This window comes from Anser brachyrhynchus, assembly GCF_964034855.1.
Source record: "Anser brachyrhynchus genome assembly, chromosome: 20".
In the NCBI taxonomy this organism is placed as follows: domain Eukaryota; kingdom Metazoa; phylum Chordata; class Aves; order Anseriformes; family Anatidae; genus Anser; species Anser brachyrhynchus.
The window spans coordinates 3,701,926-3,720,108 of NC_137713.1; the positions used below are offsets into that span (position 1 = coordinate 3,701,926).

Here is an 18,183-nt window from a genome sequence, read left to right on the forward strand (position 1 = left end):
TACATATACAAATTGTAGTTAGGGAGTTTACACAGGGAAGCCTGTACTGGGAGATTTACCTGGTACATGTCCTGCACATTCCAGACATGGAACAGCACAAAAAACAATAGCTTTCATCAGGAATTTGACAGCTTGATAACTTATCTTAGGTGGCTTGGGCATTTTACATACCTTACACCTCAGTGACACCAGTTTATTTTACAGATTTCTCATTTGAAGTGTTTTGCCATCTTCAGATGTGATCAGCAAAATCTAGGACTATGCTATGTAACTGACAAATATGAAGGCAGGAAATGTTCCCAGATAAAGTTTTCCCCTCCCACACTGTTTCCAAGATATTTCTAGCAACGTTACATTTGTCAATAAGCTCAGCACTAATAACAGGCTACAGAACGTGAACTTCTTCAGAACTATGTTACAGAGATGCTCCAAATCCCAGCTGTTCCCGTCAGTTAGCGTGTATTTACACAGACTGGCATTATCCTAGCAGAGCTAAACTGCAGTTCACCTGGCTGAAGTTTCAGAAAGCGTGTAGATGTAAAATGAATGGATAGATCAACCTTGAACTCTGAAAGCATTCATGCAATTAACTGACACCAACACTCCAAGACAATCCACACCCTCCAAATATTACCTTGAGGAAATTTTTAACACGTTCTGGGTCATAGCAGTTGCTTTCCCTGCAGATTCTTTCTACTTCTTTAATTTGCCCTGTCTTGCATGCAGCTTGAATATACTTGAAGTGCACATCTGGATCCTGGCTGAAGTTTACAATAGAGCCCAGGAAATAAAACAAACCTTGAAGGAAATGGTCAACATGTTATTTTGCTAGTACTTAAGAAGGATGAGTATTAGCTTTTGAGAAAGCCTGCCTGGTTTTGATTACATGAAAATTGGACTATTGCAGAAGCTTATAAAAAACTTTTACTTCAAGTATTGCAATTATTTTACAACGACCAGATGCACTAGCCAAGCTGTACCTGCTGTCTCCATGTGTTACATAGACTAGCATATCATATGCAACTTTGATTAATAGTAATTCATTCCCATCAATTGGGACAGATCAACTTCGCTGAAATAATATCCAGCACGTGCCTTCCTTACACCCCTACACAAGAGCAAGGAAGGGTTCCAAAAATCAGAAGTAGTTGGGTCCAAGCCACACTCGCAACCTTTCACCAAAAGAGGCACACAATGAAAAAGCTGCTTACCACAACTCGCAGCTAAATCTCACTTAACCAAGTAGTATATGCCATCAGCTTTAAGTGACTTGGGAGCCACTTGTCTCAAGTAATCAAGATAGATTCCAAGATAGATTCATTGCGTGTGTTTTTCAGAAGAAGCACACTATGCAAGAAACCCATCCATAATAGCACCACATTCCAATAACCATCCTCCAAATCCTTCACGTATATGTGTATGAAATAGTGAGCGCTAGTTCCTTTTGCTAAAGACAGGAGCATGAACTTACCTTCAAAGCTCTTGAAGGACTCAAAGAGCTCAATAAGCGACTGTGTTGACAGTTGTTCGTGGTATTTTGAAGCTACCTGGACACAGATCTGCAGGTTCTGACGAATATTAGCAGATAACATAGCACGCAGACACTCCAGCGAGTCTTCTACCGACAAGGAGCCAAAATAGTTCACTAACCACTGCAGAAATACATAAGCCATTTTAGACCCAAGTAAAACACTACACTCTGAAGTCAGTGTTGAAAGAAATCGTTAATTTCCTGGCTTTTGATAGATTCAGGATATTTGATTTTATACCTCAGGATTGAGAAGATGAGTGTGAACTACTGCACGCTTGATGTCATACAAGTCTGTGAAGTGTTCCAGCGCTCTCTGCAGCAAGCCAGCTTTCTCACACAGCTGAGCTATGTGAGCCCGGTCATAATGAGTAAACATTTGGTTTCCCAGGATAGCATCTGCAACCTAGAAGTAATAACAGAAAGTTTCATTTAGTTCCTAAAGCACTGCCACAATTCAATGTGCAGCTCCCCATAAACAAAACTTCCTAGCTTGAGAGAAACTGTATTTCAACTGTAGCAAAGAAGCCAGGAATTAACAGTAACACTCGCAGCAATTCTGTGCAATTGAGAAAGTCAGAAAGGATGTGAAGAGAAGAGAAACTACCTTAGGGCTTTGAAGCGCTTAAAAAAAATAACAGAATTCTAGCTTTACAGTTGAAGCAGAGATGCTTTCAAGATTTTAAACATTTATCAGTGGCATTTGATATGGACCACAAACTAGTGGCTTGTCTAATCCAGTGTAACTCCCAAAGTATACCTGAGGCGCATGCATGAGGTTCATCTCAAGTAAACGTGTTTGCAGGGGACCTTCTGAGGGACGATTATTCTTCAGTGCATCCAGCAAGAAGGCTGTACATTGCTGAATTAAGTTATACTCCATAAAGACATCCACAATCTGCAAAAAAGATTAGGCTTTTGACTTGGAGCTGGCAGCACGTTTAGACAAAGTAATATCAAGTGCAGCTTCCAATGTACCAAGCTGCCACAGTGTTCTTAAAACTAGGCAAGAAACAACTCTGTCCCAGTAGGCTAAACCCAAACAAACAGTTCAAAGTACTTTCCCTGATGTATGGAAGAGGAGTACGGCTCCTCTTACCAATTTATCAGCTCAGGAGTTAACATTTCACAGCAATAAAATTATTTACTTGTGTTATGTCTGCAAGAGGCTCTTCATCTTGAACAAGCATTTGTGCAAACTGCTGTCCTTGATCAGGGCTGATTCTCATAACATTCCTCAGCAAGAAAATCCAGTCTGGAGTATACCCAACCTGAAGAGAGAACAAAAAGTAGTAACTCAGCAAGAACACAGAGCTCAGTAAAAGCTACTGTCAGTAGCTTACACAAAGCAGTCACGATTTCCTCATTTGGAGGAGGCTACATAGGGAAGTATGAAGGATACATGTATGAAGTCTAGGAATAATTAACAATGAAACTTAGGACCAAGAGAGGCGATACTTTTAGCAATTTTAGAGCATGCATAAATTATTCCTAAATACAGAACAGACGTAGCAACTTAGTTTCCTCTCACCTTCTTAGCATACAAAACAATCTTCTGGACTTGTCCTGTTTCAGCAAAACACTGGATGACTTTGTTTGGAACATTGGCTCTCAGGTAGACACTAAGTGCTAGTGTAGGATCTACAGATTTCACAAGATCTCCCAGCTCCTCTGAACACTCCAGCTGTTTAAAAGAGATAAGTACAGTAAGCCCACCCCAACAGCGTCATGATGAAATGCGTTTCGTTTGCATCTCATTTGTCTTCCTTATAGGATTTTCTTAAAAAAATACAAGGCCGAGCTTGATAGCATTATCTAACTCTTTCATCTGCAGGGATGTTTCTTAGGTTGGTCTGACGAGAGTCAGAAATGCATTTGTAGGGCTAAAAAGAACTAGGTTATCCAACATCAGCCTGCTTCTTTAGCTCATTACAGAAATTTAAACACAGCTCAAAGTATATGGAAGTCAGTATTTGAAGAAGCCTGAAACAATTACGGAAGGAGCAACAGTAGCTCAAAAGCCTTCCATACAAAATTCACTCTGCTGTGATTTTAATTTGAATTAATAAAGCTCTGCATGTATTTGGTCAACTCACTTGAAGAGAACTGTTAAATCTCTTCACATGTTCACTCTGTCTCAACTATTTGATGACACAGCGCATTGAGGAGTTGCCCAGTTGAGTTTTCCTCAAAAAAAAGCACTACCAGGCAGTTATCTCTCTTTAAGTACCTAAAAGGTATCTATTCCAAATTTACCTTGTCTTCTTTTAACCATTTCTCCAAGAGCTGTTTGCGTCCCTGCTGAAGCACTGGTCTGCAGAGTTCCAGCGACTCATACTTATTCAGCTGCCCTTGATCAAGCAGAATACCGAAGTACTGGAGTAAAGGAGAAGTCTGTCCCGGCTGAGCTGGAACACTCTGGAACCGACGTATGGTGTCTGGAGTACGCAGGATTCCCTGCCAGAAATAGAGATGCACTTTAGTTTCCTGTTCTGCTATTGTGGCTTGGCAAGATTTCCTCCAGAAAGCTGAAGTTGGAAATGCTTACTGCAGCAACATTATGTTTTGCCAACCCAGAAAAACAGTCAGCAGTACAGTTAAGCATTGCATTTGAGATGTTTTAATAGAACATGTGCGGCAGCCTAATAGTAGCCTATTAAATCTGTATTGCTACTGGAACTAGTCTAAGATCAGAGGACTGTCCTACAGAATTAAGTCATCCTTGTTCTTGCAAGCAAGTTCTTCTCATCTGAATTTACTACGCTAAACAATCTCCAGCCTTAGTGAATCTTCAATCTTAGCATCTCTCCTTTTTATCCTGTTCACAGGCGCAGCCTCAGCTAGAGGTTGTCATTTCACAGAGACTTTTCCTGTCATTGGAGGGATTAAAATTTATACCAGAAGCATTAAGTCACATAGCCATTACTTCATTTAGTTCTCTCTCCCCCTTTGTAGGCTTCGCACAAGCTTTAGAACCTTCCAGCATGTGAGTACTCTCAGCATATAGCATACTGGATCTTCATGGGTATGTTAAAAAGTACTACGTTAGGACAGGTCTCTGGTCTTGCCACTCAGAAGAATCCAGTGAACCTTCCCGAAACATGAAGCTTAAGCCAGCAGAGTTCAGTACTATTCAAATTGTTCATCCATTACCTTTGGGGCATTAGCTGCCACTTTTGCTGCCTCCGAATAGTTCCCTTGTGCAAACAGTGCGTTGAATTTTCTAGCAAAGAGTTCCTCAGCTCCTGCCAGGTTGTTGCGGACAGCCATTCGTAAAGCTAGGTCAGGATTCTGGAGCACATTTGTGATGTAGGGAATAATATTCTCTTCTTCCACACATACTGACAGCACCTGAATAAATTATTGAGGAAAAGTTTCAGTTAGTCCAAATATAAGAGGAGAGGCAGGTGCTAAGTTAACCTCTAAAAGGAAAGCTATAGCATACATTGAAAGCTTCTCCATCCCTTGATAACCACAGAGCCTTGCCATTGTATTTAAGAAACAGGCCTCTAGCTGAAAAGAATCTCTATCATCCAGTTACTGCATCAAGGCAGACAAATAAGTCTGTGAGCTAAAGTAGAAGCAAGAAAAAACAGGGATATAAGTATTGTCTTTCTGTAACCTGTACTCAGCATCTTAAGTAACCAACCCTAGCTATAGGATGTTAGTAGCCTGGTTTAATCAGGTTAGATGTATACAGAGATACAACAGCAAGTTTTCTTTGGGGCTCAGAACAGGCAGACTTGAGATGTCCTGAATGCGCAATTTCAAGTTAGTATATTTAAGACTTTATTAGCAGGTGCTCTGTAATAGAGTAACATCTGCCCAAAATAGAAGTATATTTTGGTTCTATCCTCAATAGTAGGAGGGTGCTTAGACCCACTGACTGCCATTACAAAAAAAAAAAAAGTAAAATTATGCAACCAGAACCTGAGTTGTAGAAGAAACCAGATGACAGACAAGGTGCACTCCTGTTCAGGTATCTGATACTACCATACTCCTCACTCTGTTATTCTGTCTCGTTCATTTATGGAGACTTTTAGACATCAATATGAACACTGTAGCATATCATTAAAGGCCAGTTGGATTGGCTAAATAAGTAGTTTCCGAGCCAAGCTTTCTTACTTGTCCCTTTCTGTTTACTCCTATAATTCCAGCTGTTGCTTCGTGCTGTGCAGTAACAAATATGGTCTCTCCACTGATTCTGTTCATGTAGATACAGGTGCCCGTTTCCAGGTCATACAAGTGAATATAGCCATACTTCGTTATCAGAAACACCACATCATGCTTGTCACTGATCTGCAAGACAGGAATAGATTAATCAGATTTGCTATTGGATAAAACGAGTAAGTAATTTTTAGAATTGGACAGCTGCGCCATTTCAGGAGGACTAGAAGTGCTTTTTTTTTTTTTTTTCCAACCAAATACTCGAGTACTCTCATAGTAGAATCAAGTTTTAAGAACTTGGAAAGCAGTTAAATATACATGAGTATTTTTTCCATATATAAGAACAAGCTGTCTTTGAATCTGCTTAAGTCCCCAACTTGAGTTTAACTCTACTAAAGCAGGAGCAGAAACCACACCAATTAGTTTAGCGCCAAACCTCAGGTTTACATTGGCCAACTAGCTCCCAATGCCCTGCTTCACATTCATATCCACTGAGGGAAGCTACAGATTTGTTTTTACGTGCAGTTATCATACCTGCATTGCAACAGGAAAGTCATTTTGTGCTTCAGGAGGAAAGAAGACATCCACTGCTTTCTTTGGAAACGGCTGATTCCCAGTCGGTGGTGTACCAACTTCAATGATATGCAACTGTGCGATAGGTAAGATTAGTCTGTCAGTTTCCAAATAATACACAGAACAACAGACTTTAACAATAAAGATATGGCAGTTCTTTTGCTGCTGATCCTTAATCCCAAGCTTATGCAAGCAGAGGAGCTAAACCAGCCCTCCTGAGCATTTGCACAGGCATAAGGTGTAACATACGGTATTCATTCTCAGTTGTTTTCCACATCTATGGAACATGATCTTTAGTTATCTCTAGCTACTTAAAACTTCAATGATTCCTTTAGGTCACTTTATGGAAGTCTTTTGACTTGGGTAACATACTGAGACAGTTCAGAAGATGTTTCTCTGAACTAGCTCTAGCTCTACTTCGTTTCAGCTTTCACTTAGAGTAGTTCATATATTTCTGACATTGATATTGATCGCTAACTAGCCCGGTAACACTAGCATTTAATTTTTTCATCCAGTAACTCGGAAGTTAAGCTTGATACTGGGGATCAGCAAAGAGATTACAACAGCTTTTCCCTTAAGCTTTGCTTGTGAAGCCAAGAGGCACATCCTTCAAGCAGCTAATTAGCTTGCCAGTCATGACACATCACCTCACTTCATGACTGGAACAGACTTCTCTACTTCAGGTAGCCCCTGCTGTGAAGCTGTGTACGCCCCAGTTTTCATATACGCTAGAGGAGTAGCATCCAGAGTGACCCTTTTTTCCTAGAGGCAACTTTGTGTGTTAAACCACTTATTTTCCTGGAGGCAGATAACCAGGATGAGTTATTAAAGATTAACGCATGTTTAAAACCAAGTCTTACCTTACCCCCAGCTTGCCCTCTTACTGCAAAACAGAAGAGAGTGGATTCTTCAGCATTTCCTTCCATCTTGAACTGCGCGAAGCTAGCTGCATGCCCCTCAATCGGTTGTGACACTTTTCTATCTACAGAATAGAGCTGCATTGCTCCCACAACACGGTTTTGCTAGATAAGACAGAACAAGAGTCAGAAGTAGCAAGCACATGGGCAGCAAAGTCCTCTAAGTTACTGTTAGCAAATACGTTGTAATATTAAGCTGAAGTACCATGCCATGCTTTCTCTTATAAAGGTATCGCATCAGATCAACTTTTTATGTGATTTTATACCATTACTGTAAGATTTTCAGTTACACCTAAGGTGTAAAGATCAAAAGAAGCATTTACGTTCCAAACAATATTTTAATAAAAACCAAAACATCCTCACACCCCGCATCTACTCCTACAGAAGGAAGAAAAGAGCCAAGCTATAGGCCTGCCACAGGAGGCCTCCTTCACGGTAAAGTACCTGTGCAGATATGCCAGTCAGCAGCAGCCACTTCTGCTTAGCATCAGTACGGTAGTTGATGATCTGGCAGCCAGCAAGACTAGAATGGCGATCAAACATTTTCACGGGCTGGGACTCCCCCTCCATGCTCCAGTGGTAGACTGCGTTATCCGTTACAAGGGCAACAGTATTCAGAGAGATCCACTTCCAGAAGGTGACATCATCTGTCATTGTATGAGCCTTCATCTTGCTCTTCATTTCAATGTTGAATATTTGAAGTGTTTTCCCAGCTGAAAAACACGACATTGTTAGCCAGGTGGCAGTTTTCACCTGTTACTTAGTGTTAAACAATGGTTGAAAGCAGAAGAGCTGCATTATGATGCTAAACACTCGTGAAGTTTTTAGAAAACGCTATGATCTATTGGCAACATCATTCAGCGATCAGCTACTAATTCTAACCAGACCACATTCCTAACTTCACTACCACATAATTATATGCTTTTTGGTCTGAATTTGCCATTACTGACCGACCAAACAGATGTGGAAAACAGCTTGGTAGGAAACAAAAGCTTCAGCTACACAAGTTGTATGATACTTCATACGTCACAGCCAGGTTAAAGTAAAGCTGAGTGTCTTGAAAGTTGCAAGGAAAGCTATGCCAGTGTCATTAAAAATGATGTCCACATCTGTTTCAAGTATAACAGGGCGTAACACGGGAAGGTCAAGCTGGCAGAGCCTTTCCTAATTGAGACTCATTAACCAAAAGCTGTAAGTTGCACCATCGGGATACACAGAGCTACTGGCTGCAAACCAAACGAACACACACTGTGCAATGGAAGGACTCTAGTGACCAACACAAGCTCTAAGAGGTAAGAGGACATGTTATTTTAATTACGCACATTGCTGAATACACACATCGCGAACAGCCACCTGCAATCATTTCTACAGCACAACGGTGTATGAGATATTATTTCTTCCTGTTGAATAGGCAAGGAGGGTTCTGACCAAGCTCTGCTAGTTTTAGGAGGTAGCTACTTAAGCACACGCTACTGTAGCCCAAAAGGAACATTAAAGACGTTGTAAAACTAGGTCCAGGTCAGGGTCTCTGTTAAGGTTACTAGCTGTATCTCAGATTGATAAAGCCAAAGCCATGTGGACAAGTGCCTTCACTCAGCAAAGATTAGTTCGGGTGAAAGCCACCGTTAGTTCAGCCCACTGAAATACGACGCAGAGCCAGGAGTTTCTCCAGAGCTTGGAGAAGGGTGTCCAGTAGTGTTACTCAAGCTACAGGCTAGCCATTTATTTCCATGTCTAGTGCAGCTGGAGCTCTAGAGAGAAGGGATAATAGATTCAGGCAGCATCTACCCTACATGCTATGCCAGGGATATTAACAGCCAAAAATCAAACTCGAGTCTAAAGGGTCAGTCCTGTTTATAAAAAGCTTAATATCAAGAGCGTGATAGTCTAAAAGTGCCCTGAGTTGGAGTGGATTAAGTTTCTGAATCTTAAGGATTCCCTTGTTTGAGAGGGCATGAAAAAGACCCTGAATTTAGGCTTTCAGTTATTTAATACCACTGTTCAGCCATGCCCACCATGAATCTGAGCCATTTGATTCTGCTTTCTCTTTTCATAAAACAGGACAGTAACTGGTACAGTCAGTCGAGATAACTCACCATCTGCACACACAAGAGAGCATTAAAGTTGTGACAAAACAGTAGGACAGTATTAAAATCAAACTTAGGTAATATTGAACGCTTCTAAATATTTCCATTGGCAATATATTAATTTATAGAGCGACAGAATATTTGAGGCTTCCTGGGAGGAAGAGGCTGACACTTCTGGAGCCTCCAGAGGAATGATTGTTCTCTGTATTGGCAGAGATAAGGAGCGAGCTGACCTTGTGCTTTATGCACTACACAAGTCTTCCACGGATAGTTTTACTTTCCCTATCAGGGGCTGATTTAATAAATATGCACAAATCAGGGCACCAGCCTTGTCCAGCGTGACAAAGACTACAGCCTCTGCAAATATTTCCCCTCCTCCCCAGTCTTAGTTTTCTACTCTGTACAGAGGGGTTCAGCTGATGGATCCTACACTCAGGAGATCAGGTCTCACTTCCCCTAAGAGGATTCCAGACCAGAGACTCCAGAAGTGGCCCAGAGCTTGAACTTTCTTTCCAGCTCTCCTCGCTCTGAAGCCATAAATACTCTCACTGGGAAGCAAAAAATTCATCCTAATGACCAGCAAATGAGCAGCAAGCCTTAACTGAAACTTATTACCCAGCTACCTTCAGAGGAACCAAAAAATCACTGAACTTAAGCTCCCATTAAGCTGTGGAAAATTGATGAGGGATCCTCCCACCTACGTTGCCTGACAGATTTACGTCAGTCACAAACCAGTACTACAGAAAGCTCTCCAGAGACTTCACGCGTTTCTTTCCCCACGATTTCCGTACCTTTTAATGCAATGACTTTACTGGCAGGATTCATGATAGCACTGTCAGCTGAAATCGGTCTTCGAATGGGGTTGCTGGGGTCGTTCATGTCAATGATGACCACTTGCGCCTGTTCTCCCACCTTCTCTCTGATACAGATGAATTTGTCAGACTCCATCGTCAGAGTGCTGAACCCGATGTTTGCTGGGTTGATGCCCAGGTTTTGGAGCTGGAAAAGAAGGTTTAGCATTAAGTTATTACCTCAGCACAGCCACCGGCAGCTTTGGGGGAAGCTGCAGGAGATACCAGGCCTCCTGTATCCTTCCACGACAACACAAACCAGAAGCACATTACCCACAAGTGCCATGACACCAGCATTCTCACCCACCTGCAGTTATGCCCAGCAGGCTTTTTGAAGCCCCGCAGCATTCAGGCACTTGGTGCCTTACCTCCAAGGTCTGTTACAACTTATTTTTTCAAGAGCCCAGCCTTTGAGCCCCTCAAGTGGTTTAAGGGACACGGCAGCTGCCTGCTCCTGGTAGCAGTGCCAGAGTCACAGCCTCAGTACCCACTCGCATCAGCTTCGCTTCCAGAGCCCTCTTTCACTCCACTTGAACTTGGCAGCTATCGCTATTTCAAGCTTAACGCCACACGTGAGGGGCCTGAGCTTTATCTTTATCCTTGCAGAGTTAAAAAAAGCTACCTGTCTCGCATTTAGCCTAGCCCTCTCTGGCAGCAAGGCTGTACGCCACTGAGAAGGTAGAGCTAACAGCTACGAAACAGACCCTGCTGAAAGCAGAAACGGCTCACCTGCAGCCTTACTTGGGACAGCGGGCATCTACAAAGCATCTCCTTTCCTGCTGAGCCAGCCTGCTTCTGGAAAGCTTTAAATGCCTACCTTTACGTGGCAACTCTAGCACAGTAAACACAGTTTATGCAATGCCACTGCACTGTGCTTGCGGACTGATGTGTCAGGATGGCAGTACTGAAAGCAAGCTGTATTTCTGCTGTTAAAAAGGGAGTAAAATCGGTTACTTCACACCACACACACACGTCCAGCCTGTGGTAGGCATCCCTTAAAAACCATGGGCTCGGTTTTCTACCACTAGAGGAGTCAGCCCTTCTTCTAACGCCTCTGTCCTTCTAGGAGGCCCTCTGAGCTCCGGGCCCCCTCGCGCCGCCCGGAGGGGCTGGCTGCTAGCTCTTCAGGGCCATTTCGGCGTTACTGTGCTAATCTGCAGCACCACACCGAGCTCTTATCGGCTGTGCTCTGAAGGCTCGGAGGTGACCACGCCTCGGCCGCTCTGTCCCGGCGGACTTGCGGCTCCTGATAGAGGGGGTTTTACTGCACTTCCCCTTTGCCCCGGCTCGCAGGCAGCACACGCACAAGGAGCCAGCACCATCCTGCTGCGCCAGGTTAGCAGCACAAACTTCACCAGGGGCATTGCTAACAACGGCCTCCATCACCCAGGGCATCTGGGCTGCCAGAACTCAGCACAGCTTCAAGTACAGGCTCGAAAGCAAGGCGCTTTTAGCCCCCTGGGTTCGCTGAGGTAGAGTATTTGTAGAAATTGGTTCAGCCTTTGGTTCCACAGGCACCCTGCGTGTAAGTCCCTTGTCCTAAAGGACGCCACTTCATTGCAATTATCTTGCCAGATGGTGGGACTGGAAGAAGAGATTGAAGCAAGTCACCACGACTGACTAGCTGAAGCCGTTTGCCTGGGACAGGACCCCTACGTTCCTTGCAGCTCAACGCAGCGAGCGGCTCGATTCCAAGAGAGCTGCCCTCACACCCGCCCACCTGACAACAAAGCCAGGAAACCCGCAGGTGAAGGACGGGTGTTTTAGCTGGCTCTCCTAGGGGAGAGCTGTCTTTGTGCCAGAAACCAAACCCTGCCTCCTGGACGGGGCAGAGCTCTGCCGCTCAGATCGAGGGGAGCGAGGTCCAGCACCCCAGAACCTGACCACAGCTCCTCCAGCAGCAGGGATTCACTTGGCAAGTTTCAGATTTAAGCTCAGGCCTCCATTTCACACCTTTCTTCAGGTGTTCTCCAGGCCTGAGAGTGGTGTCTGTATACCAGCTGAGCGCTGCTAACTGCAGCTGGTCACATCCCTGCGGGCAGAGAAGGATGAAGGTTTGAAGTCCTACCAGCTTCATCTGGGAGAGACTTACTAGGACGGGGCATTTGCTTTTACTCGGCTGCAAGCTTAACAAGCGCTATTTCAGTCGGCAAGCGCAGCTTCCTCGTTAGAGGAGGGCAGTCTCAGACGGCCGAGGACTCCGCCCGGCAGTAGCTCACAGCACTATGCCCAAATGGAGGCTGTGAACAGAACAAACCCAAGCACGTCCTAGCAGATGGCGGACCTCTTCGGGAGGTCCTGACTTAACCACTGGGTCAAAGTTGCTTGGATATTGCAGGACGGATTTATCTTAATTGCGATCAAAGTGCCATCTGCTAGGTGTCACACCTGAGGTAGCCAGCCCCAGTTAGCAGTGGGAGACGTGGTCCTTTACAAACTTCGTAACATTTTCTGAGGCTAGATAGTTCTTTGAAAAAAGAGTCAGTTGGCTGCGGAGTTCTGAAGCAAGCCTGGAGCAGCTTTCTGATGGAGCCGTGACCTTCAGCGAGGTCTTTAAGTACCCACGTTCCTCCTGCTAAGATCTAATCTTTTAACCTCAGCAGATCCCATGAATGAAGTTTGCTCCAAGCCCCGAGCCAGGCAGGTTACCCTGATGGTGACAATCCCGGCAGTGGCTTGCACAAGAGCTTCAGCAGCCAGGAGTGCCACCTGCCTCATGGTAAGGCTCGTGGTAACTTCTGCCGGCTCTCCAGAGGCCGGCCTTCCCTGCAGTATCAGTCACTCCCTTCCCCAACCAGGCTAAAGTTCAGGTGGCTGAGGCAGAAGCATTGGTGAAGTTAAGCAAACAGAGACTGAGATTATTATTAGGAAACACGACAGGCGTGTTTCTTTGGAGGCTTTTACTATGAAGACTTCACTACTACTCCGTGTACTAGCTGTGGTGCAGGCTCCGGAGTTAGAAGGGCACAGGGTTCTACAGCAGGGTTTTTTTTCCCCCTAAAAGATGGGAAAAAGAAGGAACCACTCAACACTCTACGCTATGACAATCACTCCCTTGGCTTTCATGGAAATGAAAAAGCAGAACTTGCCAGCCGTGCTTGGGCAACCAATTCACAGCTCAAGTTATTTTACGGTAACATTTGCTGGAGTCGAGTTGTGCTGGTGTCCTGACGCACGCGGGGAAGAAAGCATTCGGCCCAGGAGCTGCTCCGCCAGAGCAGAACCGCAGAACAGGCTGCTGCAGAGCTGCAGCCCTGAGCTGAATGAAAGCGTGGTGGCTACGACGAGTTTCCCACTGTCGCATTCCTCACGGATGTTCCTGGTAACTCACCCGGGGAAGCTGCTGTGCTACACACGCCCGACACCGACCTGAACGGCAGAACTGCTGACAAGAGCCGCTGCGTCGACCCCTTTCCTGGAACATTTGCTTTCTTTCTGACACTTTGCTTAGCTGTCAAATAATTTCTCCTTGCCTACAAGGAAGGGCACAGAACCGCTGAGCTTGCGTTTCACCTCGGCTCTCACACAACAGGATGTGAGCACTGCTCTCGGAGCCACGAGCAGCTGCTGAGCCTCTGCCCGGAGCCTCCTTATCTGCGTGCAGCTGGGAAGTGCCAGCCAACAGACACGTTCCCAGCCGCTGAGGAGCACGGAGGGGTTTGTTTTGTTTAAATAAAGCACCTCGCTGTGCAGCCAGTCACGTTACTGCTGGCGCAAGGCCGCGTTTTCCTGGGCTCTGATAGAGCTGGGCGGGCACCAGGCTGCACTTGTGCTGCTCGTTGCGTTCCAGCCGTGATGCTCAGCTAACTTCTCACACATTTGTTTTATACCCGGGCTGACCCCTCAGAGCTGCTGCCTGTGGTCCTGTAACACAGAAACCCGCAGCGAGTTAAGCTCTGAAGCGCTTGGTGCGTGTCGGTGCAAGGTAAGAGTCACAGCGTGAGGCAGGCTAGGAAGTCATGCTTCCAGCAGATAAGAGACCTCTGCAATAGTGAAGAACCTTTCTACATCCTTCCTATTCTCGGCCTCACCCCAGCAGGCTGAGGTACTCATCCGCTCCCGGCGCCGCGGGGCCACGCTGGTTACAGGCCACAGCCCGAGACCCCACCTGCCGAAACCCAGGCACGGCGCCGCTGCCTGCGATCACCGGCACCTGCTGCGAGGGACGTGCTCATGAACCGCTTAGCTAATTACTCCCATCCAATTAGTCCACACACTCTTTGGGTTGTCTGGATTCTTCCTCGCAGACTTTGCCCTACACCTCTGCGAGAACATCCCAAGCTCGCGGGCTTCAGGAAGTCACGCCCACGAAGCTGGGTGGGAGAAACACCCCAAAACAGCGTAGGGCACGGCAGCGCTGCCTTCACCCTGACTTCTTGAAATACCAACAGGAGGCTTCAACGCTTCGAAGCAGTGCTGCTGCAGCAGAGATTTAGTGGCTACAGAAGAGTATTTATTAATGCCTTCACTCACACCAGCGCGCCTGGTCCAAGTCCAGTTCTTAAGTATTTCAGGATAGCGTGGCTGAACTAGGTGGCAAGCACAGCTCATCCCCTGCTACCTTGTCTCACTCATCAGGAACCTGTGCTCTTAGAAAACCTCCATGCTCCTAAATAAGCAGTTGTTTGTATTTTTAATTTATTTTTTTTTTTAATTTCACCCCTCCAGTTCAGAGGCATCAACTTACAGAATCACTAGAACTGGATACGAGCAACCAGATTCGCAGTCATTCAACACGCTACACGCCCACTGGACTGTTTCCTCATGGCTACTTCGAGTAAAAAGCTCCACTGTAAAACTTTATGGCGAGAGCCTGGTGGTTCTGATAGCGAGGAATCAAGGTTTCTCCTTGGAAATTCTCAAGGAAAAGTTTCTCCACCGCATGTTGTTGCGGTTTTGTGGCAGGGCAGGCATCTACAGTAGACAATACACAGATAACGCCCTGCGTATCTGCCGCTCCTGAGATTTCAAAGCCATGTAATGGGACTCGAGCCTGACAAACAGCCTGAAACCCGACTACACACCTGGATTTTACACTTAAACCTAGAGAAAGCCCCCAAGCCACAGCTCACTTGGCCACCCTAGATCTTCGGGGCTGAAGATCAGCAGCTTTGTACAGTTACCTGACCGTTCTCTGACCTGCAGTGGATCCACGGAAAACTGCTGCCGATTAGCACTGCATGTAGCACGATGCTCTTCCAAGAGCTTTCCCATTGACATCCACCACCTGCCTTTTTACGAATAAGGCCCCACTTGGGTACCTCGCCATGCCACCAAGCATCAGCTACAAACTTGCAAGCGTTGCGCAACGCCCCTGTGGCAGTTTTCCTAGATGAAGGAGGGCAGGCACAGCTCAAGAAATTGCATTATTCGAGTCCATCAGGACTCCAGCAAACAGATGGAAACACGCTACAGCCGTTCTGGACAGCAAAAGCATTGCAATATCAACGCTTCTGCTCTCAGAATCGACTCCAACAGCAAGTCAGATGTTTCAGCATGAAAAAGGCACCCCCCAAAAAGGCAAGTTCCTCCGAGTTTTTTCAATGAAATGAAAAGAGGAAGCTCTGTAGTTGCACCAAACCGGAGCATTATGGGCAAGAGCCACGTGCACGCAGGCTCGGAAGGCAGGACAGCAAGTCTTCCTGAAGAGCAGCTCACAAAGGCAGTTGTGGAAGAAATTGCTTAAACCAATGCTCTCTGTGAGATGGGACAGGAGTAGCTGACTCCCTCAGCCCGAGCAGGCACGTCCCATGACCTGGCCCGAAACCTATCAGCGCTTCTGGCGCGCAGCAGATGAGTTTCCTTATGTAATTGTGCTCATGGCATTAGAGACCTGGAACACGCAGGGTTTGTATCTTTAATAATGCATCGTAGATGCGCTTCACGATGCTTTATTAGGAGCTGGGCTATCCCAGCTCAGTTTCGCCCGAGAATAGCAGAACCTTCCCAACACCCTGCTCTAGGCTCTGCTGCTCCGAGTGGATAATACTTTTTTTGAGTGTAAAATAACATTATGGCTGTGGCACTTCCCACAACAAAACAAGTATTTTTGCAAGTGTTCTTTTATCAAGGTGCCTAGAAATTAAGCTCTTTCCATTAGGTTGGAAAGAAGTCACTGTCCCTCGTGTAAGCCATCACTACGTTGGTGCCTGCCCAGCCAGCCACAAACCACACACGTGAGCTGACATCCCAGGGCACTGGAGATACAGGGGGTTTGCTACGGGCCGGACATCAGAAGACCCAATTTAGACACATCAATATAACTTTTATTATGCGAGTTATCCACAAACATTTCGCCCCAGCAGCGAGGACAAGCCGAGCACCACCAGAGGTGCAGGAAGCCAGGAGGAGAAGGCCGGCTCGCAGCGCTTCTCCCTGCACCAGCCAGACGCCAAGCACGCATTGCACAACCGTGCCACCGCTTCCAGACCCCTCCCTGTGCTCCAGCTTCACCCGCAGCCACCGGCCGCGCGCCGAGGCGACCTCTCAAATTCAACCAAAACCGGGATTGGGTATTCAAATTCGGGATTTGTCCCTAGCGCCTGCCCGAAGCCGCCTCGACGAACCCGGAGGCTCGCTCGGCTGGGATCTCCCGGCATCCGGCTCGGGCCCGCCGCCACCCTGCCCGCACCCAGCCCCGGAACCCGGCAGGCACCGGCCCGGCCCCGCACTGCCCCAGCCGTACTGCGGGGCCAGCCTGCGGCAGCGCCGCCGCCGCGCTCCGCCTCTCCGGAAAGCGGCGCCAGGAGCGGCGACGGCGACAAAACCCCCGCCCGGGGACCGCAGGACGGGGTGGGGGGGAGGTGTTCGCCCACACACGGGGGCGGCCCCGCGGTCTCCCGGTGCCCCCCTCCCGCCGCACCGGAGGGGCCGCGACCCCCCCCCGGGGCTGGATGCCCGCCCCGAGGCCTCCTCAGGGCCCGGCGGGCCGCGAGCCCGCCCTCCCCACACGGAAGGTGCCCTTCGGGGCCGGCCCGTGAGGGAGCGGCGGGGCCTGGCCTCCCCTCCCCGCCTCAGGCCCCGCGGCCTCCGCCCGCCCGCCCGCCCGCGGGGAGCGGCCCCTCGCCCACCTGGAGGTGCTCCTGGAAGCGGATGGGCAGGATCTGAGCCATGGCGGCGGGGCTGCGGCTGCGCTCCGAAGCCGGCCCGGGCTTTGGCGGCGGCGCCTCCTCAGCTGAAGGTGGAGGTGGGGGGGGGACGGGGGGAGCCTGGCAATGGCGGAGCGCAGCGGGGCAGCGCGAGCGGCGAGCCGCGGCCGGGCGGAAGCTGCCCCCGCCGGCGGAAGGATCCCGCGGCGGCAGGAAGGGGCCGGCCCTCACCTGCCCGGCACCGGCCTTAAACAGCGCCGGCCCGGCGGAAGGATACCTCTCCGGCTGCTTCACGCGTCCTCCGCGGGGGCCAATGGGAGCGGCGGAAGGATCCGCCGCCGGAAGGGACTATTTGAGCGCTCACCCCCTCCCCTCGCGGATTTTTTTTTTTTTTTTGCCACATCATGCGACCGAGGGCCGGCTGCGTCACTTCCGGTCCGCGCTCGCCGCCCCGGCGGGTCACGTGCCGGGGGCAAGGTGACACCGGGAGGTGCCGCCGTGTCCCTCCGCGGGGGGGCGGTTGCTGTGGAGACGGGCGGGGCGCCCCGCCGCCCCCTCAGGCCTCAGCCGCCCCCTCCCCGCGGCTCCAAGTGAAAAATAAGCACAAATAAACAATAAAAAAAGCGTTAGGGTGGGAAAAGAGATGGTCTGTGCCCAGCATGAGGGTGGGGGGGGTGCAGGTGACAGGATACAAATACACCCTGAGGGAAAGCAGCAGGAATTCCCGGTTTTTTCTGTTTTTTGGGTTTTTTTTTTTTTGGCTTTTCTAAATCAGAACTCAGGCTCCAGGTTCAGCGAAGGACAGCCCCTGGCTTCCCCAAAGGCAGCAGGGCCCCCCAAGGCCCCCTGCCCCTCTTCCATTTTAATAGGAACATTTCATAGGTACTGGCACAAAAATGAGGCCCCAGAGAGCTGCTGCTTTCTCTGTGAGGAATCATGCTGCCACACTGCCCGTGAGGGAAGCCTGAGGCC

The 18,183-nt window shown here is 47.9% G+C and overlaps 1 protein-coding gene across 2 annotated transcripts in view; it reads right to left on the minus strand.

Moving 5' to 3' along the window:
• Positions 1–17,610, minus strand: part of CLTC (clathrin heavy chain) — a 31,874-nt gene extending 14,264 nt beyond the window's left edge. For both annotated transcript variants that reach the window (XM_080562999.1, XM_080562998.1), the window contains exons 1-14: positions 17,194–17,610; positions 10,064–10,271; positions 7,630–7,898; positions 7,129–7,290; positions 6,230–6,343; positions 5,654–5,827; positions 4,682–4,879; positions 3,785–3,985; positions 3,060–3,212; positions 2,677–2,799; positions 2,289–2,426; positions 1,770–1,934; positions 1,472–1,652; positions 635–798 (exon numbers count right to left, since the gene is read on the minus strand). In XM_080562999.1, coding sequence (XP_080419125.1) covers positions 635–798; positions 1,472–1,652; positions 1,770–1,934; positions 2,289–2,426; positions 2,677–2,799; positions 3,060–3,212; positions 3,785–3,985; positions 4,682–4,879; positions 5,654–5,827; positions 6,230–6,343; positions 7,129–7,290; positions 7,630–7,898; positions 10,064–10,271; positions 17,194–17,235 — 2,292 coding nt within the window. In that variant the 5' untranslated portion in view covers positions 17,236–17,610. The remainder of the gene's footprint in view (positions 1–634; positions 799–1,471; positions 1,653–1,769; positions 1,935–2,288; positions 2,427–2,676; positions 2,800–3,059; positions 3,213–3,784; positions 3,986–4,681; positions 4,880–5,653; positions 5,828–6,229; positions 6,344–7,128; positions 7,291–7,629; positions 7,899–10,063; positions 10,272–17,193) is intronic.
• Positions 17,611–18,183: the final 573 nt, after the last annotated feature.